This window comes from Rana temporaria, chromosome 3, assembly GCF_905171775.1.
Source record: "Rana temporaria chromosome 3, aRanTem1.1, whole genome shotgun sequence".
Lineage (NCBI taxonomy): Eukaryota > Metazoa > Chordata > Amphibia > Anura > Ranidae > Rana > Rana temporaria.
This window is the reverse complement of record NC_053491.1, coordinates 43,967,267-43,993,949: the sequence shown is the minus strand read 5'-3', so window position 1 is coordinate 43,993,949 and position 26,683 is coordinate 43,967,267. Positions and strand designations below refer to the sequence as shown.

General features: G+C 44.6%; 1 protein-coding gene across 5 annotated transcripts in view; it reads right to left on the bottom strand.

Annotated features, from left to right (window-relative positions):
* Nucleotides 1-26,683, bottom strand: part of PRC1 (protein regulator of cytokinesis 1) — a 54,227-nt gene that overhangs the window by 15,225 nt on the left and 12,319 nt on the right. For 4 of the 5 annotated variants that reach the window (XM_040342474.1, XM_040342478.1, XM_040342477.1 and 1 more), the window contains exons 2-12: nucleotides 18,507-18,639; nucleotides 16,546-16,668; nucleotides 14,051-14,281; nucleotides 10,808-10,978; nucleotides 10,482-10,631; nucleotides 8,461-8,608; nucleotides 8,249-8,385; nucleotides 7,969-8,064; nucleotides 5,899-6,045; nucleotides 5,093-5,215; nucleotides 296-403 (exon numbers count right to left, since the gene is read on the bottom strand). In XM_040342474.1, the coding sequence (XP_040198408.1) occupies nucleotides 296-403; nucleotides 5,093-5,215; nucleotides 5,899-6,045; nucleotides 7,969-8,064; nucleotides 8,249-8,385; nucleotides 8,461-8,608; nucleotides 10,482-10,631; nucleotides 10,808-10,978; nucleotides 14,051-14,281; nucleotides 16,546-16,668; nucleotides 18,507-18,639 (1,567 nt within the window). The remainder of the gene's footprint in view (nucleotides 1-295; nucleotides 404-5,092; nucleotides 5,216-5,898; nucleotides 6,046-7,968; nucleotides 8,065-8,248; nucleotides 8,386-8,460; nucleotides 8,609-10,481; nucleotides 10,632-10,807; nucleotides 10,979-14,050; nucleotides 14,282-16,545; nucleotides 16,669-18,506; nucleotides 18,640-26,683) is intronic. The other variant, XM_040342476.1, reaches the window with a different exon arrangement.

Here is a 26,683-nt window from a genome sequence, read left to right as displayed (position 1 = left end):
GCTGTGTTTGTACCCACTCTGCATAAGCGATGCAGACAGACAAAGACTAGCCATCCACCTGCTCAGTGGGGATCAGCGGACAGATTACACACTGAGCAGGGGGACTTCTGGCAGAATCCACCCTGTGTGGAAAGGGCTTAACATCCAGTCTGACTAAGCCAGGAACTGTGGCAGTTAGGCCAAGCATTGAGCCAATTGAATAAAAGCTGTTAATGTGAAATCCGATAATACATGGGTAAATATAACATTTTATGCACAGTTTTAGCATCAAGTTTTCATGTTGCCTTGAACTAACCTTGCCACCACTAGGAGGTGGACGTGTCACAGGAGAATGGCATAGTGTCCCACTGAATGCAGAGCGCAGGGTGCTATTGGTGGTATTGGAAATATATGTGCCATTAAGCTGAGGGAAAAGCAAGCAAAAAGTTAGTATTAGAAAGAGGGATAGAAACAAAAAGCACATGCATGGCCTAGTTACATTCATGCTGGAGCAGACTTAAAGCGGGGGTTCACCCTATAAAAAAAAAAAAAAAAAAAAAAAAAAAAATTTCTTCTAGCATAAAATTAAGCATAGTAGCGCGAGCTACAGTATGCCTGTATTTATTTTTTTTGCCCCGTACTCACTGTGCAATCCTGTATTGAAGATTCCGACTCCCCGTGGGGAATGGGCGTTCCTATCCAGAGGGAAGGTGATTGACGGCCGGCTATGGCACGTCACGCTTCTCCGGAAATAGCCGAAATAGGACTTGGCTCTTCACGGCGCCTGCGCATAGTCTGTGCGCAGGCGCCGTGAAGAGCCAAGACCTACTCCGGCAATCTTCAGGGAGCGTGACGTGCCATAGCCGGCCGTCAATCATCCTCCCTCTGGATAGGAACGCCCATTCCCCGCGGGGAGTCGGAATCTTATCTATACGATTGCACAGCGAGTACGGGGCTAAAAAAATAAATACAGGCATACTGTAGCTCGCGCTACTATGCCTAATTTAATGCTAAAATGTTGGTAATGAGGGTGAACCACCGCTTGAAGTAGCATTTATAGAACAAAAATTTAACTACATTACAAAAATTATGGGATTTTGTGAAAAGCAGTACATCGAATTAAAGAAAAAATAATGATTTTGGAGGAAAAGCATGCGTGGAGTTAATGAAAATTTACCATGCAGGTTACACATCCATCTTCTGGATAAAACATGACAAAATGGAGCAAGGAAAGTCACTATATTACTGGGAGGGAAATCAGTTTTCACAGTTGTTTAGGATGCATGCAGTTTAAGCAGCATTACCCTACAGTCCCTCAATTACTACGACAGGGTTTAATTCAGGAACCACAAAACCAATCTGCAGTGCAGTTCTTTTCGGCCCACCGGAGGATGTGAGCGACTTCCGCCGCTGAAGCCGAGCTCCGTGTGCCCCCTTGATGATTGACATACGCCACAGCCGTGGCGTTGTCCGACTGAATCCTGAGCGGGAGGCCCTGCAGTCTCAGAGACCACTTGGAGAGGCACAGCCTGATCGCCCGGAGTTCCAGGACATTGATTGGCAGGCGGGACTCTTCCCGAGTCCAGCGCCCCTGGGCTGACAGAACACCCCAGACTCCCCGCCAGCCGGAGAGACTGGAACCCGTGGTGACCACCGTCCAATGGCACGGCAGGAACGACTTCCTGGCCCGAAGCACCGGAGATGTCAGCCGCCACACTAGGGAGGACCTGACCAGGCGACTCACCTGGACTTGGTAATCCAGAGACGAAGCGAGCTTGTACCAACGCGACAGAATTTCTCTCTAACACATGAGTGTGAAATCGAGCATACGGAACAGCCTCAAAAAGGAGGCCACCATGAGACCCAGAATTCGCATGCAAAAGCGAAGCGACAACCACTTTTGTACAACCACACAGTTTGCAGTGTCTAGTTTCTCTGTGGGATGAAAAACTCTCGCCTCCGAGGAATCCAGAACCAACCCCAAGTATTCCAGGCACTGAGACGGTACCAACACTGACTTCTGAACGTTTAGCAGCCAACCGAATTCCTGGAGGGTCTGGCAGGTGATAGACACATCCACCTCCAACTCTGAGCATGAAGAAGCTAGCAGAAGAAGATCCTCCAAGTATCCTACAAAAGCGATCCCGCGCTGCCTCAGCAGGGTCAGAATCAGAGCGAGCACCTTGGTGAAAACCCTTGGCGCCGAGGCCAGGCCGAAAAGTGAGGGCCACAAATTGAAAGTGGTCCTCCCCCGACCGCAAAAATCTCTGGTGCTTTGCGCATATGGGGATATGCAAGTACGCGTCCTTGATATCCAAGGATGCCAGGAAATCCCCTTGATGGAGTGCCGGTACTACAGAGCGAACCGACTCAATCCTGAACTTTTGTACTCTGACAAAACAGTTGAGGGCCTTGGGATCCAGGATTGGACGAACCCCTTCCTTCTTGGGGACTACAAACAGATTGGAGTAAAACCCCTGAAACCGTTCCAGTAAAGAAATCGGCACGATCACCCCCCTGACCAGCAGATCCTGAACAGCCCCAAACAGGGCCTCCCGATGACCCGGAGGAAGCTGGAGGTTGGAAGGAAAAAAATCTGTTTGGCGGACAAGAGAAACTATCTTGTACCCCGAGGAAACTACTTCGCAAACCCACCGGTCGGAAAGAAGACATTCACCGAGCCATGAATTCGCAAAGCCGGCCCCCCCACCCGAGAGACGAGCGGGGGCAGACCTTCATGCGGAAGCAGGTTCTTCCGCAGGCTTGTTGGTCTTGCGGAACCAGGGGCGCTTCTGCCCTTCAGCGGGCGCCTTAACGTAGTGGGAACGTTTACCTGCTGCACCGGGGGGACTAAAAAAAACACTTGGGGGCGGTAAAGGAGGGCCCCTGCCTACGGCGCGGCTCCTTCCCTTTATCAGACTGTGAGAGCAGAGTGCTCTTACCTCCCGTGGCATCCTTTATGATGTCATCTAGAGAAGCCCCAAAAAGTCTCACCGGTAATTGGCAAGTCCACCAAGGCCTTCTTAGAAGACTGGTCCACAGACCAACACATCAGCCAGACAAGGCGGCGCAACACCACCGCGTAGGGCGAGGCCCTGGAAAGCAAGGGAAACAGGGCTGACTCAGACAAATTTTAGGCCCTGCACCAACTGGCCGACCCCACCACCGTGAACACCCAGCGGGCCACAGCCTCAGCTCTCCTATCTGCGGGGTCCTTGAAAGCGGGAGCCCCTTCCACAGGCAACGTGGTAGCTTTGTTCAGTCTGGACACAGTGGGGTCAACTGACGGAGGAGAGGTCGACTTTTTCAGGAAGTGCTCCTCAAAAGGATAATGGACCGCAAAGCATTTTGGAACAGAAAAAAAACTTTTGCGGCAGATCCCATTCCTTGTACAAAATTTTTCCCAGATAAGGAACACAAGGAAACACTCTTACAGTGTGGGCTGGCTTGCGGAACCCAAAAGGGACCGACATCTCAGATGTCTCTGCCGAATCCTTCATTTTCTGAGTATCCCGAACCGCAGTGATAAGAGCTCCCACTAGCGCCCCATCATGCGCTGACCCTGATGCAGTCATCCTCACTGTCCATGTGGACTAGGCCTGCATCCTCCGACACCTCGGAACCAGGGCCGGGAGCAGTAGTTGGGCCCGATTCCGTGTCAGAGGCATCCTTAGAAAAAGGTGGTGGGAGGGGGCTTTTTACCCCCCTCTGGCCACATGCTGCTTCAATCCTGGCAACAAACGCCTCTAGGACTGCCATCATAGCATCCACAGAGACCGCAGGTACAGGGGCACTAAGGGTCAACTCTGGCATGTCTGGGGGAGAAGCATCTGGTTCGGATGCCATGTTGACCCACCCTTTTGCCACCCTTGGAATGCAAGGCAAGACCAGCAGGCCACCCTCCCGGCCGCAGCAGAGAACTCACCACCCGACCAGGCCTGAACTGCTGCTGGCTGCTCCGTCCCTCAGGAAGTGTGCTGGAGCCGTTTGCGCCGATTTTACAGGCAAAAACCCATTCCAAAATGGCCACCGACATGCAAAAAGAGCATATGGGCTACAAGAAAATGCCTGCCGATCTCTAACAAAGGCGCCCGGCGCCGCCAACATGGTGACCGCAATTGCAGTAAAAAAAACAAAAACACACATACAGCAGTGAAAACACCCGGGACCCCCCCCGCACACACGGCAGCAAAACAGCACCCCCTAAGCAGATACAGCCCCAAGGCACTGGAAGGAGCCAGCCAGGCGGACCACCCACCTCACGGCCGACCCGCCACCCAGAACGTGGGGAAAAGGAGGGCGAGAGGAAAGCAGGGCCGACCCCCAATCGACCTCCCCAGAAATGCACCAGCCGCACCACCCTGCCAAAGCAAGGGGACTGCTACTTACCCGTCCTGTGACCATCGGCTGGAGGCATCCCGGACAGAACCAACGTCTGCAGTTACGGCATGGCTGTCGGCCGGGCACACTGTGACACGGACATAGAGCCCGGTCATATGTGTGCCCTGGAGCGTATAGCTCACCGGCCACCCCTGGGGTGGGTGGGATGCAAAGTACACAGAATGCCTCTCACACACACACACACACACACACACACACACTTGTGTACGAGATAAGGAAATCAACCGTCACTCACAGCAAGGGGGAAGAAACCGACACCTATTTCTGTGTCATACAGTTATGCGATTACGATTTCAGTCTTTGAAGCTGGTCATACTACAGCAAACTGTAGAATATAATCTCAACTCTTCTTCTAAGACACTTCCCTAGTCTAATCTGTCCATGCTCAGCTATTTTCAACTTACCCCTCTACCTGGTACATTTAATGTGCTCCGGGATTTCCACCTGAACAATATTACACATATTTTAATTCTACGATTTTTTTTTTTTTTTTTTTTTTTAACTGTCATTTTTCTAGGGATCTCATTTAGCACTCAACAGTTTGAACTTTATCCTGGGCATATAGTACTTATAAACTATCTACATACAACATAGAACAGTTATACAGTAGTATGACCAAGAGCATTAGCAGTATCAATTCAATAAAGGTAATTTACTACTGAAAAGAGGAGCATAAACAAAAAAAAAAATTCCAATTATAGATAGAGCTTACCTTGCGCACTTTATTATTAGGAGTAGTAGTAGTAGTAGAGCCAAGTACTCTTCGTTTATTAGGCGTCCTTGGAGCACTTCCAAAATGCATCTCCTCCTCTAACTGACGAGACTTCTTCATTAACTGCATTTAAAAGATTGAGAGGGGAGGAAAAAAAAAAAAAGTTTGCTGTGATCTTAAAGAGGAGTATCACCCTAAAAAAGGGAAGTGCTGCTTTATTTCCTCCTCCCCTACATTTGGCACATTAAAATGTTTTTGGGAGCTAGTAGCTAGTTTTGATAGGTACCCGCTCCCACTTCTGTTTGGATCCCCTCGGCTCTTTGTCTGCAGCCTTCTGGATCATGTCACAGGTCCCAGGAGGCTGAGGAACCACACACACACACAAAAAAAGGGGGGGGGGGGAGCGTGGCTTACACATGCGCAGCAGGAAGCCAGTTACGGAGCCACACAAGGAGTCCTAGCCGGCTTACCACAATGAAGATGCCTGCACCGGGACCCAAAGACCAGTGAAGAATCGGCCCAGGTGAGGAAAGCGTGGATCCATGGACAGGCAAGTGTCCTTTTATTAAAAGAGAGTCGGTAGCTATAGTATTTGTAGCTGCTCATTTTTTATTTATTTTTCTCTCTAGCCTAGGGTGAAGATCCTATTTAGGTTGTACAAGATCTCCAAACAAAATCAAAACAGATTTTTCCCATGTTCTTATAGTAAATGTACCAGGGTAAAAGTGTGGGAACATTATAATTGCAAAAAGGAAAAAAAAAAAAAAGGCAAGTGGTAAATTAAAAAAATAAAATACAAGTCTTACTCTCTCCTGTTTTTCCCTTTCTTTCTCTAGCTGAAGCTGATTCCATTGCTCTGCTACATAGTCCATGAATTTCTTGCCATTCACAAAGAATTCCTGTTGCTGTTCCTCTTCCCATGCTTCAATCCGAAACTTTAGTTCTTCTTCAAGCTGTAATTAAGACAATAAACAGATTAGTTACTATAAAAACATACCTATATGGTGGAACCTCAGATTGCGAGTAACACGGTTAACGAGCGTTTCGCAATACGAGATTTTTCTTTTTAAATCCTGACTGAGTGTTGTCTCGCAAAACGAGCAGGATTCAAGCCTCTGCGGTGTGTAGAACCGCATTTGGCCAGAGGCGCGGGGGAGCCGTGACACTCAGAGCCGTGCGGAAATACTAAATTCCTGAGTGCAGCCGAGCGGGCTCCGAGTATTTCCGCGTCTCTCCGCCTCCACCTCTAGCCATGTGTGGTATTGCATGCCATAGAAGTCAGTGTGGAACATATCTTTGGTTCCATTGACTTTTATGGGAAAACTCGCTTTGATATGCGAGTGCTTTGGATTACAAGCATTATCCTGGAACAGATTATGCTCGTAATCCAAGGTTCCACTGTATCTAAATAAGGAATAAAAAAAAAAAAAAAATTCTCTTGACCGCAAACACGGAAATTTCACCTTTAGTTTACAATTCTTGGTCTGATGGTTTTCCTACTTTGTGATAGGGTAGATGGTTATACAAAAGCTGCACCAGATTTTGCACTCTAGTTTTAGCAAATCAACCCCTTTGTGTTTGCACATCAGCGCATGTACATAGGTAAGCCATTTTAGATGTGCATTATCCGTTCATGTAGAAAGTCTATGACCAGCAGGTTTAATTTAAAAATGTTCCTAACCTAGAATAAGCCAACAGTGCTGCAGTGCTGGCTCCCTCAATTCCTGTGATCAGCCATCTCGGCTGTCTTATCAAGTCAGTATTTACACAAAACAAGTTGAAATTACCATTGTGATGCGGCAGGGGGTGACTTCTCATTCTATCATCAATACTGTCTTTATACACTTAAAGTTAGGGAAGCACTGTAGAATATATTAAATATAGCTGTTTCCATATAAGGTCCCCTTTAGTAAATACTTTAAGGGGTTGTAAAAGGTAAAAAAAAAAAAAAAATCCTAAATAGCTTTTTTTTACCTTAGTGCAGTCCTCCTTCACTTACCTCATCCTTCCATTTTGCTTTTAAATGTCCTTATTTCTTCTGAGAAATCCTCACTTCCTGTTCTTCTGTCTGTAACTCCACACAGTAATGTAGGGCTTTCTCCCTGGTGCGGAGTGTCGTGCTCGCCCCCTCCCTTGGACTACAGGAGAGTTAGGACGCCCACTAACACACCGCTCCTTTCTCTATCTTCAACGTAGAGAGCATCCTGACTCTCCTGTATTCCAGGGGAGAGGGTCGAGCATGACACTCCACACCAGGGAGAAAGCCTTGCATTACTGCGTGGAGTTACAGACAGAAGAACAGGAAGTGAGGATTTCTCAGAAGAAATAAAGGACATTTAAAATCAAAAATGGAAGGATGAGGTAAGTGATGGAGGACTGTCCTCCGTTGCAGACAACTCCGGTGCACGCAATGCACTTAGCAAAGCAGGGACAAAAATTGTTTCTGGACAGCCGCACTCTGAACAAGTTGTAGCCTTTATTAAAAAAAAAAAAAAACACTGCAAGTCACAGCAACATAAAATAAAACCCGACTGCTAACGCGTTTCGCACTGAAACTAGTGCTTAATCATAAGCACTAGTTTCAGTGCGAAATGCATCAGCAGTCAGGTTTTGTTTTATTTTATGTTGCTGTGACTTGTAGTGTTTTTTTTTTTTTAATAAAGGCTACAACTGTCCAGAAACAATTTTTGTTCCTGCTTTAAAGGAGGACTGCACCATGGTAAAGGAAGCTATTTAGGGAGAAAAAAATAAATAAATTACCTTTACAACCCCTTTAATACCTTAAAGATAATAGACAACATCCTCACAGAAGTATAGCAGTCATGTCAGAGAGAATAGGCCAAACACAATACAAGAGGTTTCCATAGATATCATACCTTTGGAAGCATTTTCTGTATTTTTGCTCGCTGTTTTTCTTCTTTTAAAAGATTTCCTCCGCGGTTATTATACCTGTTGGGGTCTGTTGCTTTTTTCTAAAGATGGTAAGGAAAAAGGCAGGCAGAGAATGAATCACATGGGCAAATGTTAGGATCTGTAAAAATACATTACTAACCCACATACAGTTTTATGAATTGAAGGGAACACCATCATAGTTCTTAAAGTTACTTTTCTATTCCATGAGCACAGTAAAATTTTATTTGCTCTCGATTTACTTACATCAAGCTCCAAGAAAAGATTCCAGTTCTCTTCCCACTTATTGACCCCTTCAAACATCTCTTTATGCACCTCATAATGTTCCTTAAGGTGGTTGATTTCAGCATCATGCAGACTGAGCAGGTCTTCACCGTAGTTCTCTGATAAGTGATGAATAGTTAGCTTTTGTAATACACAGCAATAACAGTCTACAGTACATCAGTAAATCTACTTACCATCATAATAGGAAACAAACGCTTGTCTTTGTTCATCACCATAAAAACATTTGTCCCAGTAGGATTTTATCTCTGTACGAATAACTTCAATTACATTTTTTATATTCTGCATCTTCAGTTCTTGCAAACGGTCCAGTTCATCTTGCAACTTAAAAGAAATAATAAGAACTGTGGTTAAAACTGAATTTTGTGGATTAACCACACATAGTATGGACTGCTATCGGTAGCCTTGTTTTACTAGGGAAGAGTTAAGTGTTTGCTACCAGTTTCCCAGGCTTTCTGGTTCTCGCCTTCCTTTGTGTATGTGTATGTGTATGTGTATGTGTGTGTGTGTGTGTGTATGTGTATGTGTATGTGTATGTGTATGTGTATGTATATGTATATATATATATATATATATATATATATATATATATATATATATATATATATATATACACACACACACACACACACACACACACACACACACACACCAGGCGCCTTTGGCAAGCGAGACCGCATGGGAGCTGGTGGCTCCATGTCCCCGGGAAGAATGTGACCTCCTTCATCTGCCACCCCAAGGGATTCACTAGGTTTTGGGGACCTCACCTTTCAGGCATGCAAGGGTATCCACAGGATAGTTAGGAAGTGATGCAATTTACCGCTGTAAGGTATCCCAATGTTTTAAAGGTCAGCCAAAAAAACTAACACTAAATTCACGACAGCCACATTCTAAAGCCTCATACACACGATCGGACTTCCAATCCAATGGACTTGTGTACACACGATCAGATTGGTCGAGGTAGGACATTTGTTGCCGGAAAGTTTGTCTGTTCACACAGCAAACATTTGTCCGGTGAAAAAGTTTGTCCGATGGAGCGCGCACACAGTCAGATGGTCTGCAAAAACAGGTCTGTTGGAGGTTTGTCGTCAAAAAGCCCAATCGTGTGTATGGGGCCTCAAGACTAATCTAACCCTGTAAAGCAAAAATTCCTATACATACCTTTTGCAGCAGATTCGGTCTGGACCCGCGCTGAGCTGTCAGCAACGGTAACCATTGACAATGGAAGTCGCATAGTAAGTCTATGGATAACGTCACTTCCCAGATGGTTTTGGCTGTCTCTTCTACACAGTATCTGCCGCTAGAGACCAGACCAGCTCCAGAAAAGGTATGTATAGCGCTTTTTGCTTCACAGGGTTAGATAGGGAGCCAGAACACCGCCCAACAACTATCTTGCATGCAGTTCCCCCAAAAGTTAACTGGAACCAAACCCATGGTGCGGAGACCCCACATACCAAGCTGCATGATACGCGAGAGAGAAAAGTTCATTTTGGGTATGCATGAGGTCCACACTAGTGCTGGCGAGACCCCATTCTGTCACTGGGAGTGAGGTGGCAGAGGCCCACTGGACTGGTGGAGAGTGCATTGGCCCACCTTAATGCAACATACATTGGGGAAAGTGTGTAGTAACACAGGACAACATGTTTTACAGAGGGAATATGTATATTTATCTGCTGCACACAGTGTATGGCTCATCTCTTACCCAATGTACCGTCATAATGTTGACATTTCACATGAACGCAGGCCCATCTGGTCCCGGGCATTGATGAGCACACACAAAGCTAAAAGGTTTCCCCACATGCAGGGCAAGAAGGCCCGCCCATGTGTGGAGAGAGAGAGTGATGAGGTGTTAGAACCTTTTGAGTTTTCTATTGCAGTTTGTGTCCCCACTAGGGAGAGTTCTCTATTTCTCCTGATGATAACCGGACAGAAAGTGGTAGGAAATCCATCATTTTACAGCCGTCACTAGAACAGGAGGCTAGAGATAAATCTTCCAATGGCAAACATTTGTTTTCCCCTCACTTTCACTTACTTTCTTTGTCTCTGAAAGGACGGGAAAATCTCCAAATATTTATTTTTTAACCCATCTATAAAATACACCAACGGCTCAGATCAAACAATAGGAAAGGCAAAATGTTATAAAGTTCACCTTCACCCCAGAAAAAAAACAAAAAACAAAAAAAAAAAACAATCTTACTGCTTGAATAGTTTTTCCTTTTGAACCAGTCATATGAGCAGCACAAGCATTCCTCTCCTCTTCTGGAATCCCAAGTCTATCCCAGAGTTCTACGATTTTAGACCGCAGCTCCTCACTTAGTACTCGGTTTTGTCCAATTTTTTCTTCTAGCTGCAAGTCACAAAAACAATTAGTAAATCAGAAAAGGTGCATAATTTAATTTTACCCAATTCTTTAACCATTGTAACATGCTCAATGCCTTGATTAGCTGCCACAAATAGGCAATTATTTAACGCTGCCAGCTGATGCATTAGTAAAAGCTTTAAAAAAACTATGGAGTATCTCACCTGAAATAGAAGCTCGTGCAAAGCTTCCAGATTTTCTTTTGACAGGCAGAACGCTTCTTGCTCTACACACACCACATCCCTCTCAAAGCTTGTATCAGGTAAGCGATCTAGTTCCTCCATGCACAGAATGATTTGTTTCTTTGTTTTAACAAACTCAGCTTCCCGGCGCTCCTGTGGTGGCAGCAAAAAAAGAAAAGGTTAAGAAAATACACCAGTGTATTCGAGTTCACGTAAATGATTTTTTTTTCACCTTTTCGATCATTTGAATAATGATATGATTACTAAACTGGCTGCATATTACAGAGACAAGCCTTTCTATGATTCTGCTCAGGATGTGAGAGAGTTTACCAGGCTTCAACAAGAGGAACGTTGCAGGGCCCGATATCCTAGCAATTATTTGAAAGAACTGTGCATCCCAGTTAGCAGATGTCTTTGCTGATAATTTTAACATCTCACTTCGACAGGAGGTTGTTACTTTGTGTCGGATGTCATCAATAAATACCTATTTCTTGCTTAGACTATTGCTCTGTGGCAATTACGTCCATCGTTATGAAGTGCTTTGAGAAATTGGTTCTCCGGCATGTTAATAAATGTGTTTCGGAGGAGTTCGTTATCAAATTTGCTCTCAGGGCTAATAAAGCTACTTACGATGCCTTTAGCTTTACATTCTGCTTAAAAATAGTCTGAATGCTTGTCAACGATTTTAATTTAGCAAGCAATGAAATTTTACCTGTTTTAGGTCCAACTCTTTGTAATTGGGTTTTGGATAGGCTTACCGATCAGCTTCACATTGTAAAAACTGCCGAGATAGGAGATATTTGTTGCACCTACAGGTAAGCCTTAACCACTTCCTTACCTGCCCATCGTCAAATGACGCCCACAGATGGGATCTCCCATCCATTATATGACGTCCTGGGCTTCCCGGCCGTCTAGGGGGCGCGGGACCCGGTGCGCGTGCCCGCGATGTCCGACGGGCACCCCCGATTGCCCGTAATCACGGCAGGACCGTGGATGTGTGTGTAAACACACACATCCAAGGTCCTGTCAGGTAAGGAGACCGACGTGTGTTCCCAGTACAGAGGAGCACACATCGGTCTCCTCCCCTTGTGAGTCCCCTCCCCCTAGTTAGAATCACACACTAGGGAACATATTTAACCCCTTCAGCGCCCCCTTCCCTACCAGTCACATTTATACAGTAATCAGTGCAGTTTTATAGTACTAATCACTGTATAAATGTGAATGGTCCCAAAAATGTGTCTGATATGTCTGTCGCAATGTCACCCTAAAAAAAAAAAAAAAAAAAAAAAAAAAAACACCACACAGAAAAAAAAAAAAAAAAACACACAGATCACCGCCATTACTAGTAAAAAAAAAAAATTTAAATAAAATAAAAATGCAATAAAACTAAATTTATTGTTATTTAATTTATATTCATTTAATTTATATTCATTTAATTTATATCTATCTAAATGTTTGCTCTATTTTTGTTTATAGCGCAAAAAATAAAAACTGCAGAGATGATCAAATACCACCAAAAGAAAGTTCTATTTGTGGGGAAAAGGGAACATCAAGTTTGTTTGGGAGCCACGTCGCACGACCACACAATTGTCAGTTAAAGCGACGCAGTGCTGAATTGCAAAAAGTGCTCTGGTAAGGAAGGGGGTAAATCTCTTCCGGGGCTGAAGTGGTTAATCTAGGCTTACCTGTGGGTTAAAGTGGTCTGTAAGGGTTTACAACCACTTTAAGGCCAGATGACACCACGGTTATTGAAATAAGGGACTTAGCAGGCAGCAGAGGGCTTGGCAAGCTGTTGTAAGGAAAATAATCTGGAGCTAAATTAACAGATTTTAGGAGAAGGGGATTGATTATGTGACTTTTTGATGCCGTGGAAGTAGGGAGGTTGCAGGAGTTTGGTCTTTTGGAACAATGCTTAGAGGAATTATCATGGTCATGTATCCCATCTTGTGCGTAGGACATGGCCAGCAGTTATTTTTGAGCTGAGCAGGGATGGTTTTTCTCCTCAGCTTCTATAAGAAAGACATGGAAATTGTGATGCCACAAGTTTTGCACAGCCTAGGATATCAAAGCCTTAGAGGATAAAAATGGCACAAGAATATTAATACAGGTGTAGTTCTACCTAGTACTGAGGAACTGGAGGAAAGGAAAGGTCTTTGGAAAAATATTTTGTTTAAACGGTCAGGCTCGGTTCACATATATGCAAATTGGATGCGTTTTGAAGTGCATCTGATTTGCATAACATGTGAACCGAACAGCTTTCAATGAAGCCGGATCACATATGTCCGGGGCAGTCGTGGCCCCTTTTTAAGAAGAGTCATGTGAATTTCAGGAGCGATGTCAAGTAAAAATACACACCCGGCCTGGTGAAAAAAAAATAAAAAAAACTGCACAGACTTCTTTTATAAACTGTGGCCAGAAATATGTGAACGGAGCCTTAGTCTCCAAAAAGTATTGCCTCCCATCTGTCAGATATTAAAATATTTTTTTGTCCCACAGGCAGGCTGGCTTTTGAATTCTATGGAGGGTATCAAGATAACAGACTTAAAGTGGAGTTCCACCCACAAAATTAACTTTACATTTCTCAACAGGAAAAGGCATCAGGAAAAAAAAAAACATTTGAAAAAAAACTTTGCTTTAAGTCTGACTGGCTGACTTTCGGCCAGTTTGTACAGCTGTTTGTTTTACAAAAGCCAGTCTCAAAACTGGCTTCTGTCAAATGGGCACACTGGAGAGACGGCATCTAATCAGTGCCGATAAACGTTTGCTTTGGGGGAGGAGGAGGCTAGCCCCCTGTTAGAACACAAAGGCACAGCATGATAAAGCACATTGATTGTGTTTGTATGGTGAACTATCAAGCCTGCTGGGATGAATGGCCAACATTTTTAAAAAAATATATAAATTCCAGTGTACCAGGCTTTAAAGTGGGTAGATTTTTCTATCTTGTGTATATATTTTGTAGGGCTAGGTTTGTTTGTGTGCAACACTAACAATGGATGTTTTATATGTGATGCTGGAAGGGACTACGGCTGTCTTTTTATTTCATGATTTTACAAGAATACATTTTTCTTCCTTTGATATATACATTTTGGAGAAGAGTAAAGCTGTTGTCCATAGCTAGTTTTCTTTTTCTAACAGCAAGAAAGTGACCGGTTGCTATGACCGCTTTTCACATTTCATCCTTTTCCTTATTTACAGTTTTTAGATGCAAGAATATTTTACTGATACCTTTTCAGCACAAAGTGCAGCCAAATGTCTCCTGAACTGGTCCAGCTCATCCAGGCTCGGAACCGGAATGTCAATGAAGTATGGAGTCATGCACAGAATGTCACACAGTTCTTGATCACGCTGCTTTAACTGCTTCAGTTCTTGAATTCTTTCCTTTTTTTGCTTTAACATAACTTCAACTCGTGTCCTCATGTCCTTTTCAAGCTGTAGGATAGTGCTTTCTTCATCTGCCTGAAAAAGAGAATACCAAACAAACAATAAGCAAGCATTTAAAAAAAAAAAAATAAAAAAAAAAAAAAAATTAAATATGAGCAGACAGATTTTTTTTAATGCCTTAAAGGAATTGTAAAGGCAGACGTTTTTTATTTTATTTATTTTCTGATCTTAATGCATTTTGCATCACGATAAAAAACCTTCTGTGTGTAGAAGCCGCCCCAGTACCTCCTAATTACTTACCGGAGCCCCATCTCTCTCCAGCGATGTCCACGAGTGTCTTAGCCTTCTGGGACGCTCCTCCTGATTGGCTGAGACACAGCAGCAGCGCCATTGACCAAGTTACTTTGACAGCAGCGGGAGCCAATCAGGAGTGAGAGGGGTCGGGGTCAGGGCTCCATGTCTGAATGGACAAAAGGGAGCTGTGACTCAGGTGCCCCCACAGCAAGCAGCTGTGCAAAACCAACTGCACAGAGCAGGCAACACTTTTTTTTTTTAATATATATATATATATATATATATATATATATATATATATATATATATATATATATATATATATATATATATATATATATATATATATATATATATATATCACACACACACACACACACACACACACACACACACACACAAAGACTTTACAATTACTTTAAAAGATAAAAAGCAGGAAGTGAGGAAAATTCTCCAATACCAACACAGAGTTGAGGAAGGGCTAGAACCCCAGTTGGGACGGAAGGAGGGCACAGACGGTAATAAAAAAGCTAGGATGATAAAACCATTGTTACTATGACAGTGAGGGGTAGGGCTCTTTCACACGGAGCGGATCCGTATTGATCCGCTCCGTTAGCCCGTTTGGCTCAGCGGGGATTCCTCCGTTAATCCCCGCTGAGCTGTCGGCGGACAGGGTGGTCCCCGCACAGTGCAGAGACCGCCCTGTCTCTCCTGCGCTCTCCCCTATGGGGAAATCGGATGAATACGGACCGTGTGTCCGTATTCATCCGATCCGTTCCGCCGGACGGAAGAAAAATAGGGTTTTCTTCCGTCCGCAAAAGCGGATCTTTGCGGACGTTAGCGGATGCATCATCCGCTAACGTCTGCAATCCCATAGGGATACATTACAAGTCCGTAAACGGACTTGTAATAAACGGACCGTTTGTCCGTGTGTGTGTGTGTGAAAGGGCCCGTAATCTTTAAAAAACTGAGCCTCAAGTACAAGTAAAAACCCGACAAGGATTCTAATCCTTACACGTTCTATCCAACACTTGGGGAAACATTTTTAAAAGTTGTATTATGTGAAAGAGCTACCAATATAGTTTACATGCATAAATGTAGGAGGCACAGTTATTAAACTAGACACTTTTGCAAATCCCCTTTGCAGGCTATCCTTCACATTAGCCAATAAAAAGCTGTAAACTTTTAGAAATCAGTAGATATTATCAAGATTGCCTGGCCACCCTCTATACCAGGGGTCAGCAACCTGTAGATCGTGTTCTACCAGTAGATCAGGAACAGGCGACTGGTAGATCTTGGTCTGAGTTTGCTGACCTGCCATTCCAAAGCATCAGAGTGCAATGCAGAGGGACTACTTGTAAAGTTGGAGATGTGGTAGGGAGCAAGAGCCACATAAGCCTATGCCTCCTCTGTAGTGCCAGCTCCTGCCCCATGTGTAGTGATACCAACTGCACTTGATCTCTCCAGGAGTGGTGCCAGCAGCAGGAATCCCGAGATCTTCAGGTCAGTGGGAAGCAATACACTGGGCATAATAGTATAGGGCTGCTTTCACACTGATGTGATGCAGTATGCCCACAGATGCAGTGTACCTGCAACTTTCCTGCGTTTAGCCATAGACTTCGATTATATCTTGTAGTTTTTCAACCCCTCAACTTTATGTGTGAATGAGGTCTAAGGATACCGCTGCCAAATGCAACTAAGGACTCGTTCAGAAGTGCAGCAGGCACTGCTGCTCCTCTGAAAAGCGCTCAGAGTGTGTTGACAGGTGGTGAGGAGGCTCCTCATCACCCGATTTAAACCCATGATTGCTGTGCAATGTACGCAATTGTGACACAGTAGTATGGCAATTAAAAAGGTTTAAATCAGGTGTGAGGAGGCGACACTGGGTTATTGACTTCTCCCATGTTGTTCAGGTAGATCTTAATCTCTTTAAGGTTGCCTACCCCTGCTCTATAGAGTGTGTAGTAGAAACAATAGTGTGACTTTGGTTGGCACACTTAAACAAAATGGATTATGTCTCATTCACAATAGCACTATTTACTCACTTCAAATGGAGGAAGGTGCAATTCATTGCAGAGCACAAACAGTTCTTTACGGCAGACATCAATGCTTTTTAGAAGACGTTCCCTCAAATTTTCTTCTTCCTCTATCATTCTTGTTAAAAGAATCTACAGGACATAGTGAACACAGGTAAGATAAGCGAAGAATACATCTTAAAACCCAACTGTATACAAAACAAAGAACTGCAACCTTCAAAGAGATCAGGCACTACATTGGTACAAAACATATGAAACGCGTTAGTTCTGTTAGCTGAAACGCTATGGAGAACCGCTGCTTTTCCTTTTTAGGACAAGTAATTGGTTCTGTCTTCACATCCCACTTGTTGTTTTTCCCTGCATGATGTAAATCGCACATTCACTTTAAAGCAGTTCTAAAGGCCGATTTTTTAAATGTTTTCTCTGCATGCATTAAAGCGGGGGTTCACCCTATCGACGAAAAAAAAAAACATTTTTTTTTCTTTTACCTTAAAATCAGGCATTGTAGCGCGAGCTACAGTATGCCTGTCCCGAATTTTTTACACCCGTACTCACCTTGTAGTCGTCCATCGAAGATACCGGGGAATGGGCGTGCCTATGGAGACGGAGGATGATTGACGGCCGGCTCTGGCGCGTCACGCTTCTCCGGAAATAGCCGAAATAGGCTTGGTCTTCACGACGCGTGCGCATAGCCTGTGCGCAGGCGCCGTGAAGAGCCGAGACCTACTCCGGCTGTCTTCGGGGAGAGTGACGTGCCAGGGCCGGCCGTCAATCATCCTCCCTCTCCATAGGCACGCCCATTCCCCGCGGGAGCCGAAATCTACGATGTCCGAGTACAAGGTGAGTACGGGGTTAAAAAAAAATCGGGACAGGCATACTGTAGCTCGCGCTACAATGCCTGTCTCGATGGTAAAATGTGTCGGGGGGGGGGGGGTGAACTACCGCTTTAAGGTTAAAAAAAAAGGGTATACTCACCCGAAATACCTGTTACTATGCGGAAGTTCGTAATCTGCCTCTTTCGTAGCCGCGGTCTGTCTTCTTCAGCTTCTCCTAGTGAATGGGGCGCGCTGCTTTCTGGGAACGGTGTGTTCTCAGAGAGCAGCCGCCCATTCACAAGTTGGCGCGAGACTCGAGCATGCGCAGTAGGAAATGGGCAGTGAAGCCGTAAGGCTTTACTGCACGTTTCCCCTAGTGTGAATGGCGGCGCGGGACCTGCATCAAGGGGGGCCATCAGCGCGGGCAAGTAGGACAGGTAAGTGTCCTTATTAAAAGTCAGCAGCTACACTGTTAGTAGCTGCTGACTTTAAAAAAAAAAAAAATTATGGGTGGAATCCCGCTTTAAGCTTAGTTAGCTTTTGAATTGACTTCTACTTTAACACCTTCATTCAACAATCCCAGAATTAATTTGTGAAAACTGGGTAATGGTTGTTAAATGCTTTGAAAATACCTCCCCAAATCTGAAGCTTTTAGACCCCTTTCACACTGGGGCGTATTTCAGGCACTTAGCATTAAAAAAAGCGCCTGTAAAGCACCTGAAAGAAGCTGCATCTGCAATCCCAATGTGAAAGCCTGAGTGCTTTCACACTGAGGTGCTGCGCTTGCAGGGCGTCAAAAAAAGTCCTGCAAGCAGCTTCCTTGCAGCGCTTTAGGAGCGTTGAATACACCGCTCCTAAAGCCCCCTTCCCATTGAGGGAGCTTTTTTTTTTTTTAAGCGCCTGAAAAATGCCCCAGTGTGAAAGAGGTCTTAGCAGCGCTTTACCAGCGTTTTTCGGGCACTGGCAGTGTGAAAGGGCTCTGAAAGCACTGAGGCTTTCACATTGGGATTGCAGATGAGGCTTCTTTCAGGCTTTTTTTTTTTTTTTTTTAAGGGCCAAAGCGCCTGAAAAACGCCCGAAAAACGCACCAGTGTCAAAAGAGGACTTGCAACAACTAAAATCAATACCATTGTGAAAAATGACCAACAGACTTACATTTACATGTCTCTTTACAGCATCAGTCCTCTGTAGCCGTTGGTCTTCAGGTATTCCAATTTCCTCCCATATATCCCGAAGACGGGTTAATGCCGAGTTCAAGCATGCTACAGACTCTGCAGCAATTGCCTCACTAAATAAGAGAGAGAAAAGGAAGTAAGTATTTGTGCAGGTGGAATGTAAAATAAAATGCTATTCGCAAATCTGTATAAAATCCCTTTTTCCCCAGACTGATGTTTAATGAGTACATAAAAAAAACACAAAAACATGATTTTATACTTACCATAAAAACGGTTTCTTGGAGTTCATTAAAGTCCCAAAAACATAACATTTTGTCAATCACATACCAGTTACCAATTGCAGCCTGTAACCTTTTTATTTTTGTAGGTTATGCTACTGTATAGGGTTGTCCTGATACCACTTTTTTAGGACGGAGTACAAGTACCGATACTTTTTTTTTTAAATGTGTCCCCCCACAAATGCAGCCATGTGTCCCCCCCCCCACAGAAATGCAGCCATGTGCCCCCCCCCCCCCACAGAAATGCAGCCATGTGCCCCCCCCCACAGAAATGCAGCCATGTGCCCCCCACAGAGAAAGCCAAGCCCTCCCCCCACCGCCGCCTAGTTGATCAGCGCGGGGAACAATACAGCTTTAATTTGAATAGCTGTGTTTTCCCCGCCGCGCCATATAAAGCCCCTCCCCCTTGTCCGGGCACTTTGACAGACAGATCACCCATCCAATCCAGGGATGGGTGATCTGTCTATCAAACTGCCCGGACAAGGAGGAGGGGCTATATATGACGTGGCGCGGAACACACAGCTATTCAAATGAAAGCTGTAATGTTCCCCGTGCTGATCAACTAGGCGGGGGGGGGGGGGGGGGGGCTTGGCTTTCTCTTGGAGGACTGCTCGGCTCTCCGCCCCCTCCACCAGCTCTCTAGAAGAAAAAAAAAAGTATCGGATCTGGCATCAGGAGCATTTGTGCGAGTACAAGTACTCGTGAAAATGCTCACTAGTATCGGTATCGCGACAACCCTACTACTGTATATCCCCGATGATCCTGCTGGTATCTATTGGTTCTCATTTTAAACTGACCACACCAAGCACAGAAGCAGACCCAACCCATGTTGGTGTGGTCAGTTTGCACCCCTGAGATTCCTGCTAGAGAATATAGACTGCCATGCCAAAAGTACGGCGCGCCTTTATCCCTTTGTTTTCCCATCAAGTCCCTGGCCCAGCCGTGCCAAGATAAGACACTGCATGGGATGCACTGCAGCTCCCATTGTCGGTACTCATCGCCGCCAAGCACTGTTCATAAGTTTTGAAAAGTCAGATTTTTTTATTAGAAAAAAAGATTTTATTTAAAGAAATAATCATATTAAAAAAAAATAAAAAAAAAAATAGACATTTGGGTTACAGGCAGCTCATGCAGAAAACATACAAGAAGTTGTACACATTTTAGTACATAACATATGCCCCCCCCCCCAAAAAAAAAACCTGTGCATTATACTGTCAAATGCATCTCCAGTAACAAAGGAGAAGCCGAGAAAACAAGAAAACAAAAAAAACAGAACATAACAATTAGCCAGTGAGCAACACAAATGGTGTGCACCTTCCTCCGGGTCAAACAGAACAGATATTCCAAATAGATGCCTTTCGCAATGCATCACACTTGGAGTCACTATTGACCCCTGCGGGCCTCTAGACCGTATAGTGATATTACCCCCTACTCTCCACAATGCCACCAACAACCTTGTGGAGGAGCAAGCCCAGGGGACTGCAGCCAATCTCACCATATTTTGGTGAATTTGCTCAGTATTGGTGGGATGTGGGGGCTTGAGGAGAAATCCAATATCTTGCAATCAGTTCCTCGGTATTGCCATGTATGTAGTAGCAGGGGGTACAAGTCTTTCCCCCAAATAACTTTCTAATTAGACACACCTCCACTATTAGGAAGAGGAATGCTGCAAGATAAATCATCACAAAATATTACAAGTTTATTTATCAAAGCTAAATGTGATTATAGTTAAAGCGGGGGTTCACCCTATTGATAAAAAAAAAAAAAAAAAAACCCTAGCATAAAATTTGGCATAGTAGCGGGAGCTACAGTATGCCTGTCTTTATTTTTTTATCCCCGTACTCACAGTGCAATCGTAGAGACAAGATTACGACTCCCAGCGGGGAATGGGCGTTTCTATGGAGAGAGAAGGTGATTGACGGCTGGCTCTGGCACGTCACGCTTCTCCGGAAATAGCCGAAATAGGACTTGGCGCTTCACGGCGCCTGCGCATAGTCTGTGCGCAGGCGCCGTATAGCGCCGTGAAGAGCCGAGACCTGTTCCGGCTGTCTTCGGGGAGCGTGACGTGCCATAGCCGGCCGTCAATCATCCTCCCTCTCCATAGGAACGCCCATTCCCCGCGGGGAGTCGTAATCTTCTATCTACGAGTGCACAGTGAGTATGGGGATAAAAAAAATAAAGACAGGCATACTGTAGCTCGCGCTACTATGCCTAATTTTATGGTAAAATGTTGTCATGGAGGGTGAACCACCTCTTTAATAAATGTTTGCTGTATTGAAATGCTATAGGGTGCTCCTTTAAGGAATACGGGATTCAGTTATTACAAATGGTTTATACTGCCGCCGACAGGAAGAAGGGGACACTGGCAAACAAATAAAGCTATTGACTCTCCAGACATAACCCCTCCCCACTCCAAACATGATTTATTTTATGGAAAAGCAGTATTAGGAGTAGAGCACAATGTGTCCATACAACAAACCTGTGTCCATAAATTAGCTCCAAGTAACGATTTGTTGGCAAGTGTAAAAAAAAAAAAAAAAAATTATAAAAAAAATCTTTTTTTTTTTTTTTCTTGCTCATGACAACAGAAGATTTTTTTACCAAGACACTGAGGATGTCCAAAAGCAGTCCAACTGAGGGGTGGGCAACAGTAACAAAACACTACCAGGCCCACATAACCAAACCAATAAAAATGAGGGCGGCCTCAAGGACCTTACACCCAAAGTTGGCATCAGATAAAGGCCTGAACACGCACCTTAGCCTTGCTAAACTGGAAACATTGTGCCCGATGCTGAAAAGCCCAAGAAGCACTCACAGACCTAAGAGACTGCTCTTTGACATGTGAATCTGAGTCCTTAAAGTGGTTGTAGACGATCACATCCCCCCCCCCCCCACCCATTTAAATAATAATGCCTATACTTACCTGCTTTGTGCAATGGTTTTGCACAGAGCAACCCCAATCCTTTTCTTCTGAGATCCCCCACCAGCGCTCCAGGCCCCTCCTCATTGGGTGCCCACACAGAAAGTCGATTTCCATGGGGCACCCATGTGTGCGCTCGCACCCAAGTCCCGCTGCTGTGTCCATTGACACAGAGAGCGGGACTCAGCCCCCGACCCCGCTTCCGTATCACAGCTGTTTATTGACAGCGGGGGGAGCCTGGTGCCATCAATCTGTCTAATGGAGCTGCTGCGCTTGTGCACATTGCTGAATCGGATAGAATGGGTAAAAAAAAAAAAAAAAAATCCAGCCTGAGCTTTTTAGGCTGGGCTTCCCCTAAGGGTCACAGTAGTGCAATTAGTTTTGCACTCCTGTGACCCGTTTTCAGCCGAGAGAGGTCTGAAGTCCGCCCACTGCTGATCAGTCAAGGCAGTGCATCATCCCGACTTAGGAAGTATGGATCCGCCAGCTGCCTGCACTGATGGCATTTTCAGCCTCTCAGCGAGCTGCCGAGACGACCGCTCTCCACCCCTCCACAGTTCAGTGCTCCAATGAGCGTGGAGGAGCAGAGCAGGAGAGATGCTGACTGACACTCCTCCTTACACATAAAGGATGGAATTGAAAAATAATAATAGATACAGCAGCTGGTAATCAATACTATATTAAAGTGATACTAAAAAGGTTAATTTTTTTTTTTTGAACATACATATCATACTTGCCTCCACTGTGCAGTTTGTTTTGTACAGAGTGGCATAGATCGTCCTCTTCTGGGGTCCCACAGTGGCTTCTTCCCAGAATAGATAACCCTCTCTGGGAAATTCTCTCCCAAGGGGGTTACCTTGCGGGTGCGCGCCTGTGTGATACACTTGGCATGCATAGGCATAGCCGCCAAGTGTATGACTCGGCCCCGCCCCCTGGTGGCTGCGTCATTGGATTTGATTGACAGCAGCGGGATATGGGTTTTTCTCTGGCCGATGCATAGAAATCGCGGCGGCCGATGGCCGACATATGATGCCGATTTTTTGGGCCGATCTGTTAGATTTTATAAGATGAAAATCGGCCTAACAGTTGGACCCCTTTTACACTGGGGCGTTTTTCAGGCGCTTTTGGGCTAAAAATAGCGCCTGTAAAGTCCCTGCAAAAACGGCTCCCCTGCAGTCTCAGTGTGAAAGCCCAAGTGCTTTCACACTCAGGTATTGCGCTGGCTGGATGTTAAAAAAAAGTCCTGCAAGCAGCATCTTTGGAGCGGTGTATACCGCTCCTCCACCACTCCTGCCCATCGAAATGAATGGCACCGCTGCCGAAGAGCCTGCAAAGCACTTCTGCAGTGGCGCTACATGAGAGCATTAAACCCCTTCATCTGCCGCTAGCTGGGATATAAGCGCCCCGCTAGCAGCCAAATAGCGCCACTAGAATGACAGTCCAGTGTCGAAGCAGCGGAGTTCCGCTGAAAAAAAAAAAAAAGTCAGCAGCTACAAATACTGCAGCTGTTGACTTTTAATATATGGACACTTACCTGTCCTGGGCGCACGTGATGTCGGCACCCGAAGCCGATCTCTCCCTCGTTCTGCTGCCACCATCTTCGGTAAGGGAATCACTTCCTGGTTCCCTACTGTGCATGTGCGAGTCGCACTGCGAGATCCCACTGGTCCCTGCTGTCTTCTGGGACCTATGCGTCTGCCAGAAGACAGCAGGGGGGGCGGAGTAGGCTCCAGATGTGGTGTAGGTCACCACGGTGATCTATGCCCAGAAAAGGGAGCAAATACCTGCATTCCCCAGGTATCTGCTCCCTCCTCCCCCCTGAAAGGTACCAAAATGTGACACCGGAAGGGGGGGGTGGGGTGGAGGATTCCGAAAAGCGGAAGTTCCATTATTACTCCGCTAAGTAATACAGAAAATTTCTTACATTTAGCCCAGGTTCACACTGGGCTGCGGGAGTGAAGCCGTGCGAGTTCAGCTGAACTCGCACGATTTCACACCCGCTTGTCAGTCCCGATTTCGGATGCGATTTCAGAGACATATGTGCAGGTTTCTGATGTCAATGTAAATCGCGGCCTGAAATCGCAAAAAGTAGTACAGGAACTACTTTTTGAAATCGGTGCAGCGCCGCAGATGCGGCGTCAAACCGAATAGGACGGTGCGATTGCCGACAAATGCCGCCGATTTGACATTTCAAATCGCATCTCAAATCGTACCAGTGTGAACCAGGCCTTAAACATTTATTTTAAACACAACAAGCCTCCAAATCAGTGCACTTGTATGTATAAATTAGATTTAAAAAAATTATATTATATAATTATATATATATCTTAAATACACAAAAACAAGTAATCAAACCTTTTGGACTAAAAAAATAAAAGTATGGGCTAACTTTACAGTTTAGTTTTTTTTAAATTCGTTAAAGTGTATTTCTTTCCCCAAAAAAAATGCGTTTGAAAGACCGCTGCGCAAATACCGTGTGACATAAAATATTGCAACAATAACTATTTTATTCCCTAGGGTCTCTGCTAAAAATATATACACACACACACACACACACACCCCCCAAATATCGGTCGACCTCTAGCTGTTATCAATCTATACAATGAAGAGCCGCGAAGCCGTGGAGAGAGCGACGCGGGATCACGCCCACGGAAATTCAGGGCTCAGGTAAAACAGGGGGGCTGGGGAGCCAGACAGTGCAAGATGTTTTTTCACCTTAAAGCATAGGATGCATTAAAGGGTCACTAAGGGAAAATATTTTTTTAGCTGAAATGACTGTTTACAGGGTATAGAGACATAATAGTTAACTGATTCCTTTTAAAAATGATTAAAAATAGATAAAAACCAATTATATAATGTGCCTGCAGTGTAGTTTCATTTTTGCTGTTCCCTGGTTCTCTGATGTACAGAGAGCCAATAGAGGGCAGTCAGACAATAGATGGTAGTGATACTTTGTCTAAAACTCCTCAGCACCAATCCATTTTCTTTTTACATACAGTAATCTTACCTCCTTGATTAGTCACCACAGTGAGAAATCTCCCAGTACTGTGGTGATCAGGAAACAGACAACCAGGAAGTGTCCAGAACAGAGAGGAATTACAGCAACATCAAAGCAAAAACGAACAATAAGGACATGAAACCAGGACTGCAGTAAGGTAAAGGAAGCTATTTAGCTAAAAAAAAAAAAAAAATTCCTTTAGTGACCCTTTAAAAGTGAAAAAACACGAAGCTTTACAACCCCTTTAAAAAGGTAAATAAACATGTGCAAAGTGACCACAATATTGTGAGTAAGAACAGGATTCCCCTTTATGGTCCCCATCAAGGATGACAAAGTCAGTTTTTCTAATTGAAGCAGTGGCTGAGAAGCAAGCCTGTGTAGCATTGATAATCAGTGCAGCATTGATAATTTAGTGAATAATAATAATAATAATAATAATAATAATAATAATAATAATATGCAATGCCAAGCTGCGGTTTCCAAAGCTTTCTTGTATTAGGAGAGGTATGGACTCCAGAAAGAGATATTATTTTCCCCCTGTACAAATCATTAGCGAGACCTCATCTGGAAAATGCAGTTCAGTTTTGGGCCCCAGTTCTCAAAAAGGTTATCGGGGAACAGGAGAAAGTGCAGAGAAGGGCAACCAAACTAATAAGAGGCATGGAGAAGCTCAGCTATGAGGAAAGATTACAGGAACTAAATGTATTCCCTCTTGGGAAGTGGAGATGATATAAATCAACATGTATAAATATATAAGGGGTCCATATAGTGAACTTGGTGGCGAGTTATTCACTTTAAGGTCATCAGAGGACAAAGGGGCACCCTTTATGTCTTGAGGAAGAGATTTTATCTCCAAATACGGAAAGGTTTCTTCACAGTAAGAGCTGTGAAAATGTGGAACAGACTCCCTCCAGAGGAGGTTCTGGCCAGCTCAGTAGATTGCTTTAAGAAAGGCCTGGGGAGTCTTTCTTAAATGCACAGAATATAAAATGGATGCGAATATTTATAGGGAAAGTTGATGTGGGGAATAGCCGATTGTCTCTACGGATCAGCAAGGATTTTTTTTCCCTGCTGTAGCAAATTGGATCATGCATTAATGGAGTTGTTTGCCTTCCTCTGCATCAACTGTGGGTATAGGATTGCGTATATGGGATTGTACGATTGTTTTTTTCCTCTTTTATTGGTTGAACTAGATAGACTTGTGTCTTTTTTTTTTAACCTATGCAACTATGGATAGGGGAATATCCCAGACAGGGTAAAAGGGTGGTTTCTGCAAGACTGAAAGAACCAGAATAAAGAAACAGTTAGTTGTACTGGAGGATCTAGATATGAAAACACCCTCTACAAACTTCCTAACCAGAGAATGGGAGGACAGCGGTCTTTGGAATAAGATTGCAAGCCAATGGTTTGTCCTTTGATGGTATTCAAGGGGTAAATGCTGATCCAGATCAGACCTGATTGCAGAAATATCAGGATTCTTCCAGGAGTGAAATTTACTCTCCTCACACCAAGTAAAGTAAGCTTTCCAAGTGCAATAGTAAACCTTTCAGGGGAGGGGGTAACTTTTCTCGCTTTTAACAGAGTGCAATTTACCGAATCAGACACCTCCATCTCCCAAGACCTGGACTTCAACTTGCTGTAAAAAGTCAGGGGCTGTGATGAAAGGTGACAAACTGGTTCTTGGAATAAGAAAATCCAGTCAATTCGGGAAAGCTCACAGGGTGTCTGCTAGAAATTTGAGGAGGTTAAAAAGTACCACACCTTGATCCCGTGGAGCATACGAGAAAAAAAAGGGATATAAGGAAAGACATAGACCAAGTTATACGGATCCTACAGAACCACCAAAGCATCCACTGCTTCAGCCAGTGGATCTATACCCCTGGAGACAAACCTGTCAAGTTTGTTGTCGAGTCTGGATGTCAGAAGGCCCACATTAGGCAGCCCCCCCACTTGCAGCAGGT